Raw genomic sequence first — 16,749 nt, 5'->3', positions numbered from 1 at the left:
AGTGTCCTGGAGGACCCCTTCCCTTACACAGCCTTTCCAGCCACCCACCATTCTAGGGCCATGGGGATGCCCCCCTTTATAAGGCTCAGTGGTCCCCTTCACTTACAATGCCCTGGGGATCCCCCATAATAAAACCCTGGGGTATCATCCCCTTATAAGACTTGGGTGGGTCCCGCTATTGTACGGGCCTTAGGTGGCACCTCCCCCATTCTAGGGCCCTGAGGAGGGGGGCCCTTTAAAGGGCCCTGAGCTGGAACCTTTCATAGCCCCCTGTGGAAGTCCCCAATAAGGGGCTCTAGGTGGCCCCCCATTCTAGTCCCCAGGGGTTCCCCAGTCTAGTGCCCTGGGCTCCCCAATTATAAGGCCCACCAGTCTAATGCCCAGGGGTCCCCCATTAAAGCACCTTAGTTGCCCACCCCCATTTTAGCATCCAGGGACCCCCCTAGGTCCCCCCAGCCTAGGGCCCCCCAAATCCAGTGCCCAGGGGTCCCCCATTCCCGGGCTCAGGTTCCCCCAGTCTATGGAGTCCAAGGTCCCCCTCCCCCAGGCTGCCTGCAGCCCAGGGACTGCGTTTAGCCCCACCCCGCTTTCTACGTCATAATCGCGCGCCCGAGCGCGGGGCGTCATCACCAGCAGCGCATCCTCCGGAGCCGCCTGCGTGTCACATGACCAGCCCCCGGCCGGGCCTCCCGCTCACATGACCTAGAGCCCGCCCTGCTCTCTCCCGTCCCAGTCTCCGATTGGTACGGATCACTGCCCGTCAAAGCGGATCGCTCGGGGATTGGTCGGACCGGCTGTCGGGGGGGCGGGAAGAAGAAGAGAGGAGAGAGCCGGCGCGGGGGTGGGGTGGGACACATCCGGATGTGACCTGAGGCGGGCGGCGGCGGCAGAGCCGGAGCCGGTCGGGAGAGCAGAGTGGGGAGGGGTCCATGGAGGGAGAGGACGGGCCTGGCTGGGTAAGGGGGCGCCTGGGGGGTGAGGTACCCGGGAAGGGGGGTGCCCAGGGGGAGGGGGAGATGCCCTGGGTGGGTGGAGGCGGAGGGATACCTGGGAAGGGGGGGTTCTGGGGGGTGGGGGATACTCAGCGCAGGTGGGGTGGAGGACAAGGACAAGGGGAAGGGATGCTGTAAGCCCAGGGTGGGTTGTGGGGGCGGAGATACCCAGGGCAGGTAAGGAGAAGGACGGGGGAAGGGATGCCCTGGGTGGGTGGAAGCGGAGGGATACCTGGGAAGGGCGGAGTCCTGGGGGGTGGGGATACCCAGGGCAGGTAAGGAGAAGGACGGGGGAAGGGATGTTGTAAGCCCAGGGTGGGTTGTGGGGGCGGAGATACCCAGAGCAGGGAAGGAGAAGGACAGTGGGAAGGGATCCCCTGGGGGAGGGGTTATCGGGGGTGAGGGAGGGAGAAGGGGATGCCTGTGGAGGGGATATCCTGGGGAGGAGGGGGAGGGTAAGGACTGGGGAAGGGGGATGCTCTAAGCCCAGGGTGGGTTGTGGGAGGGATACCTGGCGTGAGAGAAGGGGGAGATGCCCAGGGCAGCTGGGATGCAGGAGGATAGGGGAAGGGGGATGCCCTGGGCCTAGAGTAGTCGAGGGGGAGGAGATCCCCCGGGTGGGTGAGGGGAGAGACTGCCCAGTTGTGGGGAGGAAGTAGGTGTCCAGGGTGGGTCAGTGAAAGGGGGGATGAGTGCCCTGGGGTCTGGGTAAGTTAAAGGGCGGGGGGTGCCCAGTGGCATGTAAGGCGATGCCTGCGGTGGTTTAGGCAGTGAAGGGGAGAGGAATTGCCTAGGGTACGAAGGGTGTTCCAGGGAGAGGAGGAAGGATGCCCATGTTCCCCTGGCTGAGGGGAGGTGAGTGTGGCAGGTGCTTCCTGAACTGGTGCCCTGGGATAGCTAAGTGTCCTGTTATGGAAGGTGAGTGGGCAGATGGCAGCGGGTGCCTCGTTGTAGGAGGGAAATGGATGAGGTGCTGGTGGTAGCCATGGATGCTCTACTTGGGTATCTACCTGGGTCCCCTAGGCAGTGTGTGTGTGTGGTGGCAGGTGGGGACCCAGAGATCATGGGAGGAGAGGTGGTTGGGTGCTAAGAGAGTCTGAGGTCCTGTCCTAGGACTAGGCAAGTGTTGAGGGAATGGGGGCTTTGCTTCACTTTGTCGGGGGTGCTTCTCATGATGGCTTTTTGGCATCAGGAGTCCCTTGGTTATCGCTGTTCGTCTGCATTTTCTTCACTGCTGCTCATGCTCTCATGGGCCCTGTCACTCCCAAGCATCTGGAAGAGGCCAGATCCCCATAAAATAGGTTAGTAACCTATTTTATCTGTCCTCGATTCTAAAACTCCCATCCCTGTAGCATTGGCCATCAGAGCTAGTATATTGACAATATTAATAATTCTTCATATAGCACCAGGAACCTGCTGGGTGCTTTCCAGACCAGAGCAAAGTCTGTGGTTTGGGTGGGAACAGCTTAGGTTCAAAGGCCAACTTTCCCAAAGTGGGTCAGTGATTTGGGGGACCTTAATTTGTTTGGGTTGCCTGCATCTTGGTCCTGATTTTCAGAGGTGTTGAACAGCCCCAGATCCTGGTGACTTTGATTGCAGATGTGAATGCTGAAAATCCCTAAAAATCGGGACCGAGGTGCTGCACTCCAGTTGAGGCTCCTGAAACCACTGACATGGTTTGAAAACTAGCCTGAATGACTGTAAACGGCCCTTTTTTCAGTTGTGCTGTGCTCATTAAAGGTGTAGGTGTTGCTTGATCAAACCTGAGGTGAATGGAGCAGATAGGGTCTGTAAAGTCAGACACCACTAATCTGACACCACCTGTGCCCCATTTGGCTTTCTTCTGACTTCAGGAAACAAGACACTTTACCCTACTGCCGAGACTTGTGCTTTGTGCATGGAGGCTATTTCCTTCTCTGCCCCTCTTCCAGGCTACTCCGCAGTGAAAAAAACTCCAGTAACTACTGTTGCTAGTGATTTTTCCCAACAGGCAGAATGAAACTGACATGAGGCTGATCAGTTTCGTGGCTTCTTGGGGAAGATCTGAGCAGCAGCCGAGGCACTGGGGCTGTGTCTGTCTGCAAACTGAGGCCTGGTCTACACTTCAGACTTGTACCAGCATAGCTAATGTCGTTTGGGGAGGTGATGCCAATAGAACTTCTCCTTCTGGTGGTGTATGCTGCTATGCTGATGCCGTTGTGCCGGCATAGGCTCTGTAGTGTAGACATAGCCTTAGGCAGCATTGTGCTGCCCAGGGCTCTGGTCACATTTGGATGGTTGTCTGCCCAACTGTAAGAGCTGGAAATGTACCTTCCTTTTTTTTAAAGAACAGGAAGCTTGGATCGCTATAGAAATAAATGGTTACCCTTCAGCTCCGCTCCTTCTAGCCTCTGGAAGCTCCCTACTCATCCCAGGAGTGTGGGTTTTTCCAGCCCTGCTTTTGGGTTGCACTAATGCCAGTGGCCTTGAATAAATACCAGGCTTGTCTTACTGGTGATCTGATCGCACTAATTTTGCTGTCTTTAGTGAATGAACTCGTTATACTTGAAACCTCAAAGGCAATAACCCTTCTCCCTTTCCCCAACACACAGGTCACATCCTTTGCTAAAACTCCTAAAGGGATTTATGGTGGGTCCGAGTCCCTGTGAGCTTCTATTGTGTTTAGGGATTGGTCAGAAACCACCCCCTTTTGGGGAGGCTGTGCAGGTTCACCCTGACGGTCTCTGCTTCTGAGCTGGGATTGCAGCTCTTCCAGCTGTCTTGGAAGTTCTTCTTGCCCTACCTGTCATCTCAGTCACTGGCGGGATGTTGACTCGCTCCTCCGACCAGTCCGTGATGCCAGCCTCTTTCGTCCTCTTGTTACATTTTCAAACAAGTGCCTTCATGCTTTGTCCCATCCCGCCCTTCATGTTTGGGGGGCGCTCCCTGTAAACATCCACAACGCTACCTCGTTGTCCTCCTCCAAGATTCTCCTTAAAGCTCTGCTTTGCTGTGGTGCCTACACAAAACGCTGCCCGTTGTCTAGACCAACGTTGTGGAGCTCTCCCATCTGTCTGTATCCATCTGTGGTCTCTTGCCTTATGCTTAGATGGTAAACTCTTTGGGGCAAGCGATTGTCATTTGTGTGGTACCTAGCGCAGTGGGCTCTTGGTCCATGACTGGGCCTCCGAAGTGCTACAGAATATAAACAATAATAATTTAGTGCTGTTCTAGCTGAGCAGACAGTCAGTGACGCTTATGTCGCCATCTCTGGTCTGGGAGCAAAATCCCTGTTAGACCTTGTCTCCTGCATCTTTCCTACCCTGTGGGGCCTGCCAAATCCCAGATGCTCAATGTGTGACTCCCAGCACAGGGGCTTAGCTTTGGGAATGGGTGGTGGCAAGGGGCCATCTTTGGAGCTGGGGTGTCAGAAAGGTCTCAGTGTTGTGTGAGGGATGGTGGGGCTAAGAGAGCTGGAAACAGTTGCAGGATGTATCAGTCCAGCTGGGTTTGATTGCATGGGTTAGAGGAGGCAAGGTTTCTTTGAGGGCTCAGGGAGGAATAACTGTGTGTGGGCACAGTGTGGCCTGGGCGGGTGAGGCCAGCATTCTGTTGTAACCAAGTGCTGCTTTCTCTCTCCTCCTCCTCTGTACCCCCTGTGAGCTTTGAAGAGTGCATCTGTTTCCAGTTCCTGGTGTCTCTGTACAGCTTTTCCCTGGCTGGCGTATTAGCACTAGCTTGTGTATCCTTGAGCAAGTCACTGCCTCTATCTGTGCCTCAGTTTACCCCTGTAGAACAGGGATAATACTTAACACGAGTGGTGCAAGACTTTCTGACTGGTTTATCAGGTGCATTGCGCATGCTCTAGCATTCGATCACAGCCTGCAGTAGGAGAACAGCAGCGCCTGTCTGGCTCCCGATCCCTCAGAGTAATGTAACCGTTCACACAGTGGATTGCTAGGTGTGAGATGTAGGAGGACCAGTGGAGGACGTATATGCTGTTACTGCCTTTCAGTGATTTGAAGAGCCGGGCTTCCAAGGCTCTAGTCTTCTCTGATGTCTGGCTAATGCCTTGTGGCTGTCTTGGCTTTTCAGGAGCAGGGATGGTATCTTGGCGGGGGGACTCCAGGGTCTCATGCCACCTGTTGTATGTGCTAGGTAGCTAACTTCTTACCCCCTTCCTTTCAATAGGCTGACTCTCACAGCCATAATGGATGACTTGAACCTGCACTACCGGTTCCTGAACTGGAGGAGGAGGATCCGGGAGATTCGAGAGGTGCGGGCTGTCCGCTATCAGGAGAGATTCAAACACATTCTCATCGACGGGGACACGCTGAGGTATTGGCAGGGCTGGCAAACTGGAAAGTGGGTGCAGAACAAGGAGCAGCCATAACAGGGGATGGCCGGCAGCCTTCTCGTCTGGCACGGGGAATGGGTCCCCTGTGTCCGGGGACCGTCTCGCTCTGCCTCTGCAGCTAGGGAATGAAGCAATGAAGTGAAATTGATGAGGTCTCTGAAGGCCTTGCTTGAGAGCTCCAGTCTGATCCTTTTTCTGCACTGGGTGTTGCGCCCAATGGTGTCGGCTGGACACTTTAAACTGAACATCTTCCCTGAACAATGATGCATCCTGGGGTTATGCCAGTGGGTTGAGACTCACAAAGATTAGAGCTAGAAAAGGCCCATTGGCTCATTGTATCCATCCCCTCCTCCATCCAGTGTTGCTGGTTAGGATGTGGTTGTGACGAACAGTACATTCTCCTGTGCTTTGTCCTGACTAATTAATGTCCCAAGCAACAAGACTTCCCTAGAGGAGAGAGATTCTTTTCCTGGCATCTGCCTTAGGCAGTCCCTTCCCACCCCCCGTGCCTCAGTTTCCCCATATGTAAATTGGGTTGTGGGGGAAGGCTACTGACCCACCTCGCCATAAGGCATAAGTGTATGTAACGTGCTTTGAAATGCTCTAGAACTGCAGAATGTTATTTGCAGATGTGGTGTTTCCAAGGCCTGGCAGGCGGCTGATTTGGACTGAGCTGCAAATCCCACAAGTAAGGGGAGTGGGGAACGAGGGACTTCTGCTGCTTAGGACCAGCAGCCTTGTGGAATGCCCTGGGACTGCAGCCAGGAAGCAGAGCTGTCCCATCTGCTTTCCGAGCCCTCGGGCCTAACTGTACCAGGCCTAACTTGAGACATCTCCAAGGGGCCTGATTTCCAGAGTGCAGGTGCTCAGGTCTGTCTGAGAATTGGCCCCCTCCAAGGCATCTCAAATGGGGCACCCAAAATTGCCAGTCGCTTCTGAAACTCCAGGCCTTAGTCTCCTGCCCTGGGGGCACATGGCGATGTTTTGGGTAATGACTGTTCCATTCGCTAGCTCAGTTGGCAGGTGAGCATGACGGGCACCTTTGCCAGATGGTCGTGGTCGACTACTCAGACCCTGCCATCCCTTGTCATTTAAAGTGCCCAGCCCAGATCACAATGTTTAAGTAACCCGGCCTCTTATTTATTGTCTGCAGTTACCATGGGAACTCCGGGGAGGTTGGCTGTTACGTCGCCCCCCGCCCACTGACCAAAGACAACAACTACTTTGAGGTAATCTCGCCTGCTGGGGCTGGGTGAGCTCCCTGGGTCGGAGCTGATCTAAAGATCTGTGTGTGCGTTCGTTCTCTCCTGGTGACACCATCTCTCGTCCTCTCTTGCTAGCCCAGCGTGCTGCGTCTCGGAGCTCTATATGTTCAGCCAGGGATTTCTGTACTGAGATTCTTGGATGCTAAGACTGGAAGGGGCGTCCCGCGTAACACCAGCCAGGGAATTTCCCCCAGTTACCCCTGTAATGAGCCCAGTAACTGACTAAAGCCGCCCTTCCAGAGAGCCATCCAGTCTGGATCTGAGTCCTTAAGAGATGGAACCCACCACTTCCACTGGTGATTTATGCTGGCGGTTAATGACCCTCACTGTTACAAAGTGGTGTCCTGTGTCTGGCTTTAACTTCCAGCCGTGGGTTCTTGCTCTGCCTTTCTCTGCTAGATGATAGAGCCCTTTAGTACCCGGTGTTTTCTCCCCGTGAAGGTACTTGGAGACTGTGATCAAATCACCTCTCGATCTTCTCTTTGATAAGCCAAACCACTCAAGCTGTGTTCTCGGAGATGGAGCCTGGCCTCTGCTGTTGGTTTTTTCTCCATTCTCCCTCACTCGAGTCTAAACCCTCTCGCTACCCCTGTTCCGGGAGGTGCGGCCAACTTGTCATTGTGCAGCGTGGCGGTGCCCTAGCTGATCGGCCAAGCCGCTGTGTTGGCGTGAGCAGGTGCCGGTGAGGAGCCGAGCCCGTGTTCATGGCCAGAAGTGCTGCTGTTGGAATGGAAAACGATTGTTCTCGTAACTGCTTGCAGGTGTCGATTGTGGACAGTGGCGTGCGGGGGACCATCGCTGTGGGCCTTGTGCCGCAGTATTACAGCCTGGACCATCAGCCGGGGTGGCTGCCTGATTCCGTGGCCTACCATGCTGACGACGGCAAGTGAGTTGGGGGCCGCCCTGCTGGCCAGATTAGCGGAGCGTCGAGGCCCGGCTGGGGAGCACATTGGCGCATGCGTCTCCTGGGGCATTTCCTGAGCTGCTGGTTCAGAAGGGCTGGGAGGAGTCGGGGGCACAGATTGCTTTGGCTGAGGCCTGCTATACAGGAGGATTTAGGTGCTGGGCGCTGTCAGTGGGGCTGTGACTCTTGTGTGGGGTGAATGGGGGGTTGGGCGGATGCAGGAATTAATTTGATCAGCAGTAAAAGCTCTGAAGTGACAATAATCACAAGAACAAAGGAATGGGCCTACTGGGTCAGACCAGTGGCCCGGTCAGCCCAGTGTCCTGTCTACAGTGTCCGGTGCCAGTTGCTTCAATGGGGATGAACAGAACAGGGCAGTTTATTGTGTGATCCATCCCCTGTTGTCCAATCCCGACTTTTGACAGTCAGAGGTTTAGTGGAGAAACGACACGTAGATCCATCGACACGTAGACATCCCACCTTGTGCTGGAGCTGCATGTTCCTTATCTCTACTCAAAAGGACTGTGTAAAGCTGCAAAATGTGCCGAGCTGCTACTGCCATGGCACGTCTGGTGCTGTCAACCCTAGATGCTGAAGCAGCCATCAGCACTCTGCTGGGCGCTCCACTGAGCTGTGCCATCTGCTTCCCTTCCGAGGCAGCACCACATCTGTGGTGAGGTCTGTACCCTCCTGTGCTCATCCCCTCATGTCCAGAGAGGAAGGATGGCCAGGGGTTAGGGCGCCAGGATGGCGCTTGGGAGACCTGGGCTCAAGCCTCTCAGACTTCCGGGGTGATCTTGGGTAAGTCACGTTGGTTCCCCATCGGTACGTGGGGATGCCAGCCCAGCCCTGCCTCACACCTACCATATGTTAAAGACTGTGAAGTGCTCAGAGCCCTGCTGATGGAGGCCAGATAAGTACCTAAGATGGATAGACGGCCAGGCTGAATTAGCTGGATACCAAGCTGTCCAGTGTCCAGGTGGCTTCTTGCAGGGGTCAGTGCAACTGCATTGAGGTTAGCTGAGTGCTACCTGGGATCCTCTCAGAGACACCTGAACACTTACTGTGCGAATGGGGGGGTTACTCCATCGACGCTGCCCTGCCAGTGCTGTGTGTCGCTGCAGAGGCCTAGGGGTCTAGAGGCATGAAGTGTTCCTCCTTCCCCTGCGTGTTCATTTTGCCCTTTGTGCCGAGCCGGGGTGCAAGCGAGTCTCCCGTCGGGGCTTTCCGAGGTCATTCCTTGCTCTTCACACCCGCAGACTCTACAATGGCAGAGCGAAGGGCCGACAGTTTGGGACGAAGTGCAGCTCGGGGGATCGGATCGGCTGCGGGATCGAGCCGGTTTCTTTTGAGGTCCAGACGGCCCAGATATTCTTCACCAAGAACGGAAAGAGGGTGAGAGCCGCTCAGTAGAAACAGTTGCGGATCCGGCTGGGTTTCTTACTGCTTACGGGGGGAGGGATCTGTCGAAAACCAAGTTGTCGGTGGAACTCTCCCGTAGTCACAGGGCAGGCTCTGCAGAGATTGGCAGGATGTGTGAGCTGCTTTTCCTGGGGCTAGATCCTCTAGATTAGCAGCAGAGCAGGCTTCCTCCAGCGACGTGACTCAGCTGTGACCCACAGAGACTCCCTAACCCCATAGGTTCAGCTCCCATGGCTCACTCTGCTACTGCTGGCAGGATCGGCTGAGATACCAGGGCTGTGAGCAGGTGACACCAGAGGTACAGGAGGCTCATGGAGGGTCATGCTGGCTGTATCCCGCAGGTTGGCTCCACCATAATGCCGCTGTCCCCGGACGGGCTCTTCCCTGCCGTGGGGATGCACTCGCTGGGAGAAGAGGTTCGTCTCCACCTTCACGCCGAGCTGGGCAACGAGGAGGACGACAGTATCATGATGGTGGACAGCTATGAGGACGAGTGGGGCCGGCTTCACGACGTGAAGGTCTGCGGCACGGTAAGCGAGCTGATTGGCTCCCTGCAGGGGCGACCCGGGGCCACGTCGGCCTTCAGCTTGGGCACAGGCTTTGAACCTGGTCCTTCCTTAGAGCTAAGATAACCCAGTTCCTGCCATTCCCCCTGCCCGGGGTCTCCTGCCCCTCTGGATTCCAAAGAGAGCTTAACCCTGTGCCGCAAGTGCTGCTGGCAGGGATCTACAGAGCACGTGCTGTGCAGGGTGTTGGCTGCAGGCCTAGCTGGCGAGTGATCAGGGTCCCCTTGGGATTGGCCTCTCTCTACAGCAGCTGTTGGGCTCTGCGCTGTGGGGAGGGAGTGGTCTGAGCTTGGCGGGTTGGCTCTGTGCTTACGTTAGTTTGGGTTCTTACCGGGATTACCAGGGGCTGTGATGTCAAACGGGGAAATTCCTCTGAATCCAAGGGGCCCGGACTAAGGGTCTCTGGCAGGCAGGGCACAGGTTGGAGCTAGGAATAAGGTTTTAAAGATTCTCCTTCTCTGCCTTGTAAGCTACAGTGGCTGCTGCCGTTTGTACCGCGATAGCCTCTAGGTGCCCCAGTGTCTAGCGCTGGACAAACCCAGACCAGATCTGCCCTGAGGAGCTGATAAGCGAAGTCTAAAACGAGAGACAACAAGCGGATACAATAATAGGGGAGCCTAAGGAACCAGAGAGACCAAACTGGCATCTTTTCTCCTCAGCTGCTACCCCGTGTCTAGCGAACCTGGCTCTGCACGAGGAGTCTGGAACCCCCTGGTTCTCTTTCCAGTGCCTCGGTTTCCCCTTGTGTGAAACAGGGACCGTGGTGCTGCTCTGCCTGCATACAGTGCTGTGTGATCTGGGGGGGGGAGTGCTGGCTAATTGCTCGATAGAATTAGCATTACCCAAGAATGTGCAGGCTTGTGTGAGCTTTTCCTCCAAAGCGAGATTGCTGGCGCTGTTAATTTCACAAACACACCGATGCTTATTTATTTTTAGCCAAGCTCCAGGTGGGGGTAGTGCTGGGGATTTCCCTCTACTCCCTGGAAATTCATCAAAGGAGTGGAATTGTTCCAAGCAGCTCCTTTGAAACCCTTGCTTGGCTTTGCTTTTTGGGCACCCCGGCAGCGATGCATGATCTCATAGGTGCCTTGGAAGTGATCACCGCCCAGTTAGAGGGTAGAGCCTTGAAGTCTTTGCCAAGGTCTCTTAGTGCCTCCTTTCCGCTCGGCACTGGGAAGCAGCAGGAGCTGAAAATTGGGGACTCGCTGTGCGTGATCTGTGCTTAGCTTGGGGGTCCAGGAGTCACTGGTTTGGGCTCTGCTGCGTTACAGTCCGGGCACTCGCTCCATCACTTGGCCTGGGGATGAAAGCCTTGAGCTCTCTCAGGTTTCATGCCTGCTGGTCTGCCCCACAGATCTGGGGCATTTTTATTAACTGTATATAACTGGGAGCGGCTTTCTACCAAGATCAATTCTGAAGACGTGCCCTAGTCCCGAAAGCATTTCTACCGAATGCTAGCTGGATACCAAGTGCTTCTAGCCCTGGCTGGCTGTGAGCTACAGGGCTTCGCAATTGCTCCAGCACCACACTTCAGCCATCTTTGCAAAGCACGGTGAGATCTGCGGATAAGTGTTGTTAGCCCTTCTTTTACACATGGGGAAATTGACTAGCTGTGATCTCTAGGGCAGTATAAAATCTGGGAGTCCTGACTCCCAATCCCTGCCTTTACCTACAGGGCTATGCGCCTGCCCAGAGCTGGGGGTAGAACCCAGGAGTCCTCACTCCCTTGCCTCTGCTCTCACCCATGGGTGGCCCCGGCCTCAGAGTTGGCAAGGCCTCTCTTTACTGATCCCGCCAGGTGCAAAGCCTCTGTCTGTCATGCAGAGGGCTGCAAAGCTAACAAGCCAGGCATGAGCCTGTGGAAGGGTACGAACGTGTCCTTGGGATGCCCGTCTGTCATCGGGGCTGCTGTGATACAATTGCCAAGCTCATTGTATCCTTCTCCCTGCAGCACCACCCACTAAAATCCCCACTGTAGGGCGCTCCTGAGAGCGACGCTGCAGGTGGAGTCCCACAGGCTGGTTCGCTTGCTGCTGAAGCTAGCTGAGTCATCCAGGAGCAGGTGTTTCCATCCTTGCTGGGGATGCTGGTCTGGAGGAGGGGTTGACGGCCCAGGTCTTGGGCCGTTCCCAGAGCCCAGCACCTCCGCTGCTCTGTAGCTTGGAGCGCTGCCCTGCGGTTTCTGTTTCCCGGCTGCCATGGCTACGCGGAGCGCTGTCCCTGTAATTATCGGGTGGGTTTTACCCTGGCTGGAGGAGGGCGAGGAGCAAGTCCCTCGTTGGCTGGGGGCAAATCTCAGGCTGCCACGTGTCGATCTCTCTGCACGGCTGGGTTGTCATGGAGCTTCCGGGCCTTGGTCCCACAAGCCCAGCCTGTGGACCAGCTTCTTGCTGGTGCGGGCAAGGTCCAGCACTAGGCCTTGTTCAGCCCCTTTCCCTACCTGCAAGGGTACAAAGCTGACGATCGAAGGGGAGGATGGGCCCAAAGGGACGTGGGCTGAAACAAGAGCCCACCTTTTTGGCCTTGCCGGGAATCTGTGCGGGCTCCTCAGGACGTTCTCTGCCCGTGCTCTCCAGCATTGACCCCTCAACGTGGGTCATTGCCCCAGGCTGTTGAGTGGGCTCTCCTGGCTCCATTTTTGGCTCCGCCATCTGGAACCCGGCTTCGCTTCCCTCCCTGCCTTTGGGGAGCAGGGATCTCTGGGGGGACAGCACCCGGCATCACAGGCGAACCCAGCAGCGAGGCTGGCGGTAGCTGCCTTGTTGGCGTAGCTATAGGGCCTAGCGCTTATCCTGCTGCGTTCAGTAGGGTGAGAAAGGAAACTGCTGGATCCTACGTTGGGCGTCTGAATCTCACGCTTTCTTTGTCGCTGTGTCTGGATGCTCACTGCTCTTCTAATGGAGGTAGAGCCTGTGGCTGCTGCATTACCCCCGATGCTTCCGGGGCACCCTGAGTCCCGCATGTTCGAACGGCTCCGACGCACGCTGTCCCACGGCAATGGGAGAGCTGTGGTTAAAGCAGTGGACTGGGAGTCAGGACTCCTGGGTCCTATTCCTGCCTCTGATCCACTCTCTCTGACCACGGGCAAGGCTCTGCCCTGACTGCCCCTGTTTCCTGCCCTGTAAAATTAGGGTCAATAATATCTGCCGACATCACAGCGGGGCTTATGAGGCCGGCTTAGTCTGGGGGATTGGAGTGACTGGCGCTGTGATGAAGCGCAAAGCAGTGTCTGGAGCCCATTCTTGTTCGTGAGGGCTCTCCCCAATGCCAAGCATACCACCACCACCTCCTCCTCCTCCCCCCTGGTCCGGCCAGGGGGGCAGGCATCAGTTGGAGCACAGGCACTCGTTGCTTGTTGGTTACTAGGGGAATATCCCTCCGGAAGATACCCCGTGCTTCTCTTTTGCCCTTGTGCTTTCATCTCCTCTGGGGATCCCAAAGCCCTCTGGTAGACGAAGACAAAGGCAATCCTTCGTTCACAGATGGCGAAACTGAGGCACGGGGGCGGGGAGGGGGATGGACGTGACTTGCCCAAAGTGGTGCTGTCAGTGGGGTTGGAAGCTAGAACCTTGTGCTAATCGCTAGCCGCTGCTGCCGCCTCTTCCCAGCTGGAGCTCTCGGAGCATTTCTACCCTCTCACCAGAGCCTTTTTCAAAAACAAACTCGGGACCCAAACCTTCTCCAGCTGTTAAAGGATTGCAGCTGTGAACGCAGGCCCCACGTCGCAGCACACGTGATGGCCGCTCGCGTGTGCCGGATGGAGCCGGGCCGGACCATTTGATCAAGGCGCCGCGGCGGGGAAGAATCCGCCTTCTTGGGCTGCATCCTTTTCCGTCTCAACCTTTATTAACTGCCCCACTCCCACCCCGATTCTCCCTCTGACATTTCATTGCAGACAACATCTGTGAAGTTGAATTTTGAGGCAGGGCCAAGAGAGACATTCCAAGGCCCTTGCTGACCTTTAGATGGAGCGAGTGTTTCTTGTCGGCTCCCTGGAACGGCTGCGTGGGGTTTTGCCATCGCTCCTGCCTGCCTGGGCAAGTCTCTTTGGTTCTTATCCCCCCACCCCGCTTCCCTCTTGCCATGTGTAAATACCGGCCAGCTCAGCCGCACTACCACAAACCTTCAAACAATGCACGGTGCTAATTGATGCGGGAGGGTTGGCAGGGTGTGGCGTGAACACCGAATTAGGAGCTTTATAAATAGGCTCTTGCATTCTTTTACGGTACAGCTGGCTCCTGGGTAGGGCGGCACCCCATCTGTAGTCCCTTGGTCTGCGTCAGCCCCAGCAGAAGTCACTGTTACCCTCTCGGGCAGAGGGATTCCCACACAGGTGCTGAACTCTTCCATCTCCAAAGCAGCAGGGTGCGGTGGCTGGGGTTACTGGGACTCCCTGGTTCTTCTAGCTCTGCCACTGGTGCAGCATGTGACCGTAGCCATGTCACATCGCCTCCTTGTGCCTCAGTTTCCCCTCCTTAAAACTTCCTAATCCTGGTGTGAAGGCTTAATGTCTGTAAAGAGGTCCTCAAATCAACAGCACCTTATGAGTGCAATGTTACTTCTAAAAAGGCTCATTTCCTGGTCCACTGATCTTTTGTTTCCCGAAAGAGACAGACTGCTTGGAGAAGGGCATTGGACACCCAAGGTGGGAGATTGCCTGGGACAGAGCTTCTTACAAACACAGACCAGTTTTGTCCCTTCATTTCTAAGTCTCTTGTCCCCCAAACGCTGTCTCGGATGAGAGGGGTCTCGGATGCAAACATCGGATGAGCTTTTTGGGGACTCCCTGTGCTGTTGGCAGATGGAGAGTACGGCCAAGATTTTCAATGGGGAGACGAAGCGGCCTGTAGGGGAAGGACGGCCTAGTGGTTAAAGTGCTAGCCTGGGGCTTGAGAGACCCAGGTTCAGGTCCCCACTGACTGTGACCTTGGGCAAGTCATTTAGGGGGACACTGATTTTTCAGGGCGAGTTAGGCACCCAGCTACCATTTGAGCCTTTGACAACAAAATTCCTTCTTAACCTCCCTGTGACTCTGTATCCCCATGTGTAATGGGGATAATAGCAGGGTTGGGTAGATAAATACACTAAGGATTGTGAGGGGCTCAGACACTGTGGGGATGGGGCCCAGATTTAAGTACTTACGGGCCTGATATTTCAGCTCTTTATAAAGGAGGGTTGGTGTCATTGTCGTGTAATAGATGGGGAAACTGAGGCACAGAGCAGGGTAGGGGGTGAGGACTTGCCCCATGCCACCCAGCAAGGCAATAGCAAAGCTGATGTCTTTGAAAGCGACTAGTGATTTTTTTTTTGCATGTTCGAACCACCGATCGAATGGCCTGGTTTCCAGAACGCGGGTGCTCGGGACTTTCTGAGAATTATGCCCCTCTAAGAGGGTGCCGCATTGGGGTGGGGGCCTCTGAATCACAATCGCCTGAAAGCCTGGGACATGATTTTCAAATTCCCTGTGCTCTGCCCACTGCACCATGCAGAGATTTTAATCCCCTCCGACTGACGCTAGCTCTCTGCTTCCAACCACCAGGAAAGAGCAATTGGTGAAAACCACCTCCACCTGTGGGCGAGCCTAGAAGGGGAGATTGCAGACTGTTCCTTTCCATCTTGCCACCCTTGGTGCTGAATAACTTTGCCCGTGCTACCTTTCCCCCTCCCCCAATCCCTTGACTCTCTAGCCAGAGATCCGTTTTAGCTCCAGACTGTCAGGAAATGATGATGCACATAATTCACATTCTTCACTCGAACAATCTTATTACTGCCGTTCCTTGATGAAAGGCCTGGTTTGGGTTTGGGCGCTCCGGTTGGCTGGAAGGGGAAGGGGGAGGGCAGGTTTACCATGGGTCTGTCTGTTCCGAAAAGCTGGTTGTCTTGGAATTTTCATAGTCTGTGCCACAATCGCCCCGGGCCGTCTCCCCGCACACGTGCCCCGTCCTGGGGAATTGCATGGGCCTCTTTCTTTTTCCAAACCCTGCTGCCTGCTAGGAAGCATCAGTTGAAGGGAAGCTGGCAAGGGTGGCACAGATGCCGCCTTGAGAAGCCCTGCTGGGCTTATGGGCTGACTTTTCCCCACACTTCCCCCTTGCCTCCGTTCCTGCCCATGGCAAAGGATTCTTAGGCTTCTCCATACAGGGACCATCCATCAAGTCAAGACTCCATTCAGCAATATGAGAAAGGCAAGGTGGGCGTGTGGGCCCCCTCCTGACACCAGGTACCCCCCCCCCCGGTTGAGAACTCATGCCTAAGGGACCAGCCAGCACGGGCCTGCCTTTCCAGAAGGGTGCTACGTGCTCGGTGGGCTGCCTGGGCCACTCTCCGGCTCTGTGCCTTATTCCCCGGACAGGAGCCTTCTCAGGCTTGTCTTCGATCCTTGCAGTGCGATGTTTCTGACACGTGGGCTGCCGACCGCACCACCACAGAGCCAGCTCCTGAGAGCATCTCAGCGCTGCCCCCCCCCCGTCGAAACAGATAGGCGCTGCGCGTGCCCATCACAGCTTGGGATCTGGTCCGTTGTGCTCTGCAACGCGAGGCGTCCGGATTACAGCTCCTTAAGGCCCGAAGCGTCCGCGTGTGATCATCTGTTTGAGCCCCAGCTGCGACCGGGTCATTGAGGGTCCCGTCGCTCGCTCTCTGAGTTGTTTGCTTCTAAACCCCACGGAAGACACGGGGCCAACCCTTATGGATGGGGCTGTCGTCGTCTCTGAGCACAGAGAGCGTTCCGAGCTCTGCCGCGGGCGAGGCAAACGTATGGGTGTATGGCCGTGGAATGGGGTGCCAGGGAGGGGGCTGGGGGGTGCACTGATCTGGAACGCAGTGGCCGGGGGGGGGGGAGGGATTGTGTAGGGCTGGGAGGAGTCCCTGTTGATGTTGGACGGCACAGGGCGGGGCTGGCAGGCGTAGGCTGGCAGCCGCTACTCAGCGAGTCTGTTATTCAGGCGATGGCCTTACTAAGCAGCTAATTAAAAGGGGATTAAGGTGTTCTGTGGGCAGCACCGCTGGGTGAATCACTGCCACTGCTGTGAGCGCTGCCATGGCGCTGGGTAAACAATGCCCCCCTCGGGTCTCCGGGAGGCGCGTGCATGCCAGCGCCTTTGCTGGGGCAAGTCGCAGCCGAGGGGCGGGAGCGGCCGGTGGGAAGCTTCCCATCTGGGAAGCTCGCCAGGGCCAGGGGGGCCCCGCTGGTGGGTGCCAAGCCTGCCCCTAGAAAGGGGGCACCCAAGCAGGCTCTGGAATGCTAGCACGGGGTCTGAAGGCA

The 16,749-nt window shown here is 56.0% G+C and overlaps 1 protein-coding gene across 4 annotated transcripts in view; it reads left to right on the top strand.

Annotated features, from left to right (window-relative positions):
• The first annotated feature begins 650 nt into the window (after positions 1-650).
• SPRYD3 (SPRY domain containing 3) overlaps positions 651-16,749 on the top strand; it is a 30,824-nt gene continuing 14,725 nt past the window's right edge. The window contains exons 1-7 of one of the 4 annotated variants that reach the window (XM_039514306.1): positions 842-956; positions 2,185-2,293; positions 5,163-5,309; positions 6,482-6,557; positions 7,355-7,479; positions 8,757-8,892; positions 9,261-9,449. In XM_039514306.1, coding sequence (XP_039370240.1) covers positions 5,182-5,309; positions 6,482-6,557; positions 7,355-7,479; positions 8,757-8,892; positions 9,261-9,449 — 654 coding nt within the window. In that variant the 5' untranslated portion in view covers positions 842-956; positions 2,185-2,293; positions 5,163-5,181. Of the gene's footprint in view, positions 744-826; positions 957-1,784; positions 1,911-2,184; positions 2,294-5,162; positions 5,310-6,481; positions 6,558-7,354; positions 7,480-8,756; positions 8,893-9,260; positions 9,450-16,749 lie in introns of those variants that run through there. The other 3 variants (XM_039514307.1, XM_039514305.1, XM_039514308.1) reach the window with 3 other exon arrangements.

This window comes from Mauremys reevesii, linkage group 25 (assembly GCF_016161935.1).
Source record: "Mauremys reevesii isolate NIE-2019 linkage group 25, ASM1616193v1, whole genome shotgun sequence".
Lineage (NCBI taxonomy): Eukaryota > Metazoa > Chordata > Testudines > Geoemydidae > Mauremys > Mauremys reevesii.
The sequence above is the reverse complement of the archived record's forward strand: the minus strand, read 5'-3'. Positions and strand labels throughout refer to the sequence as shown.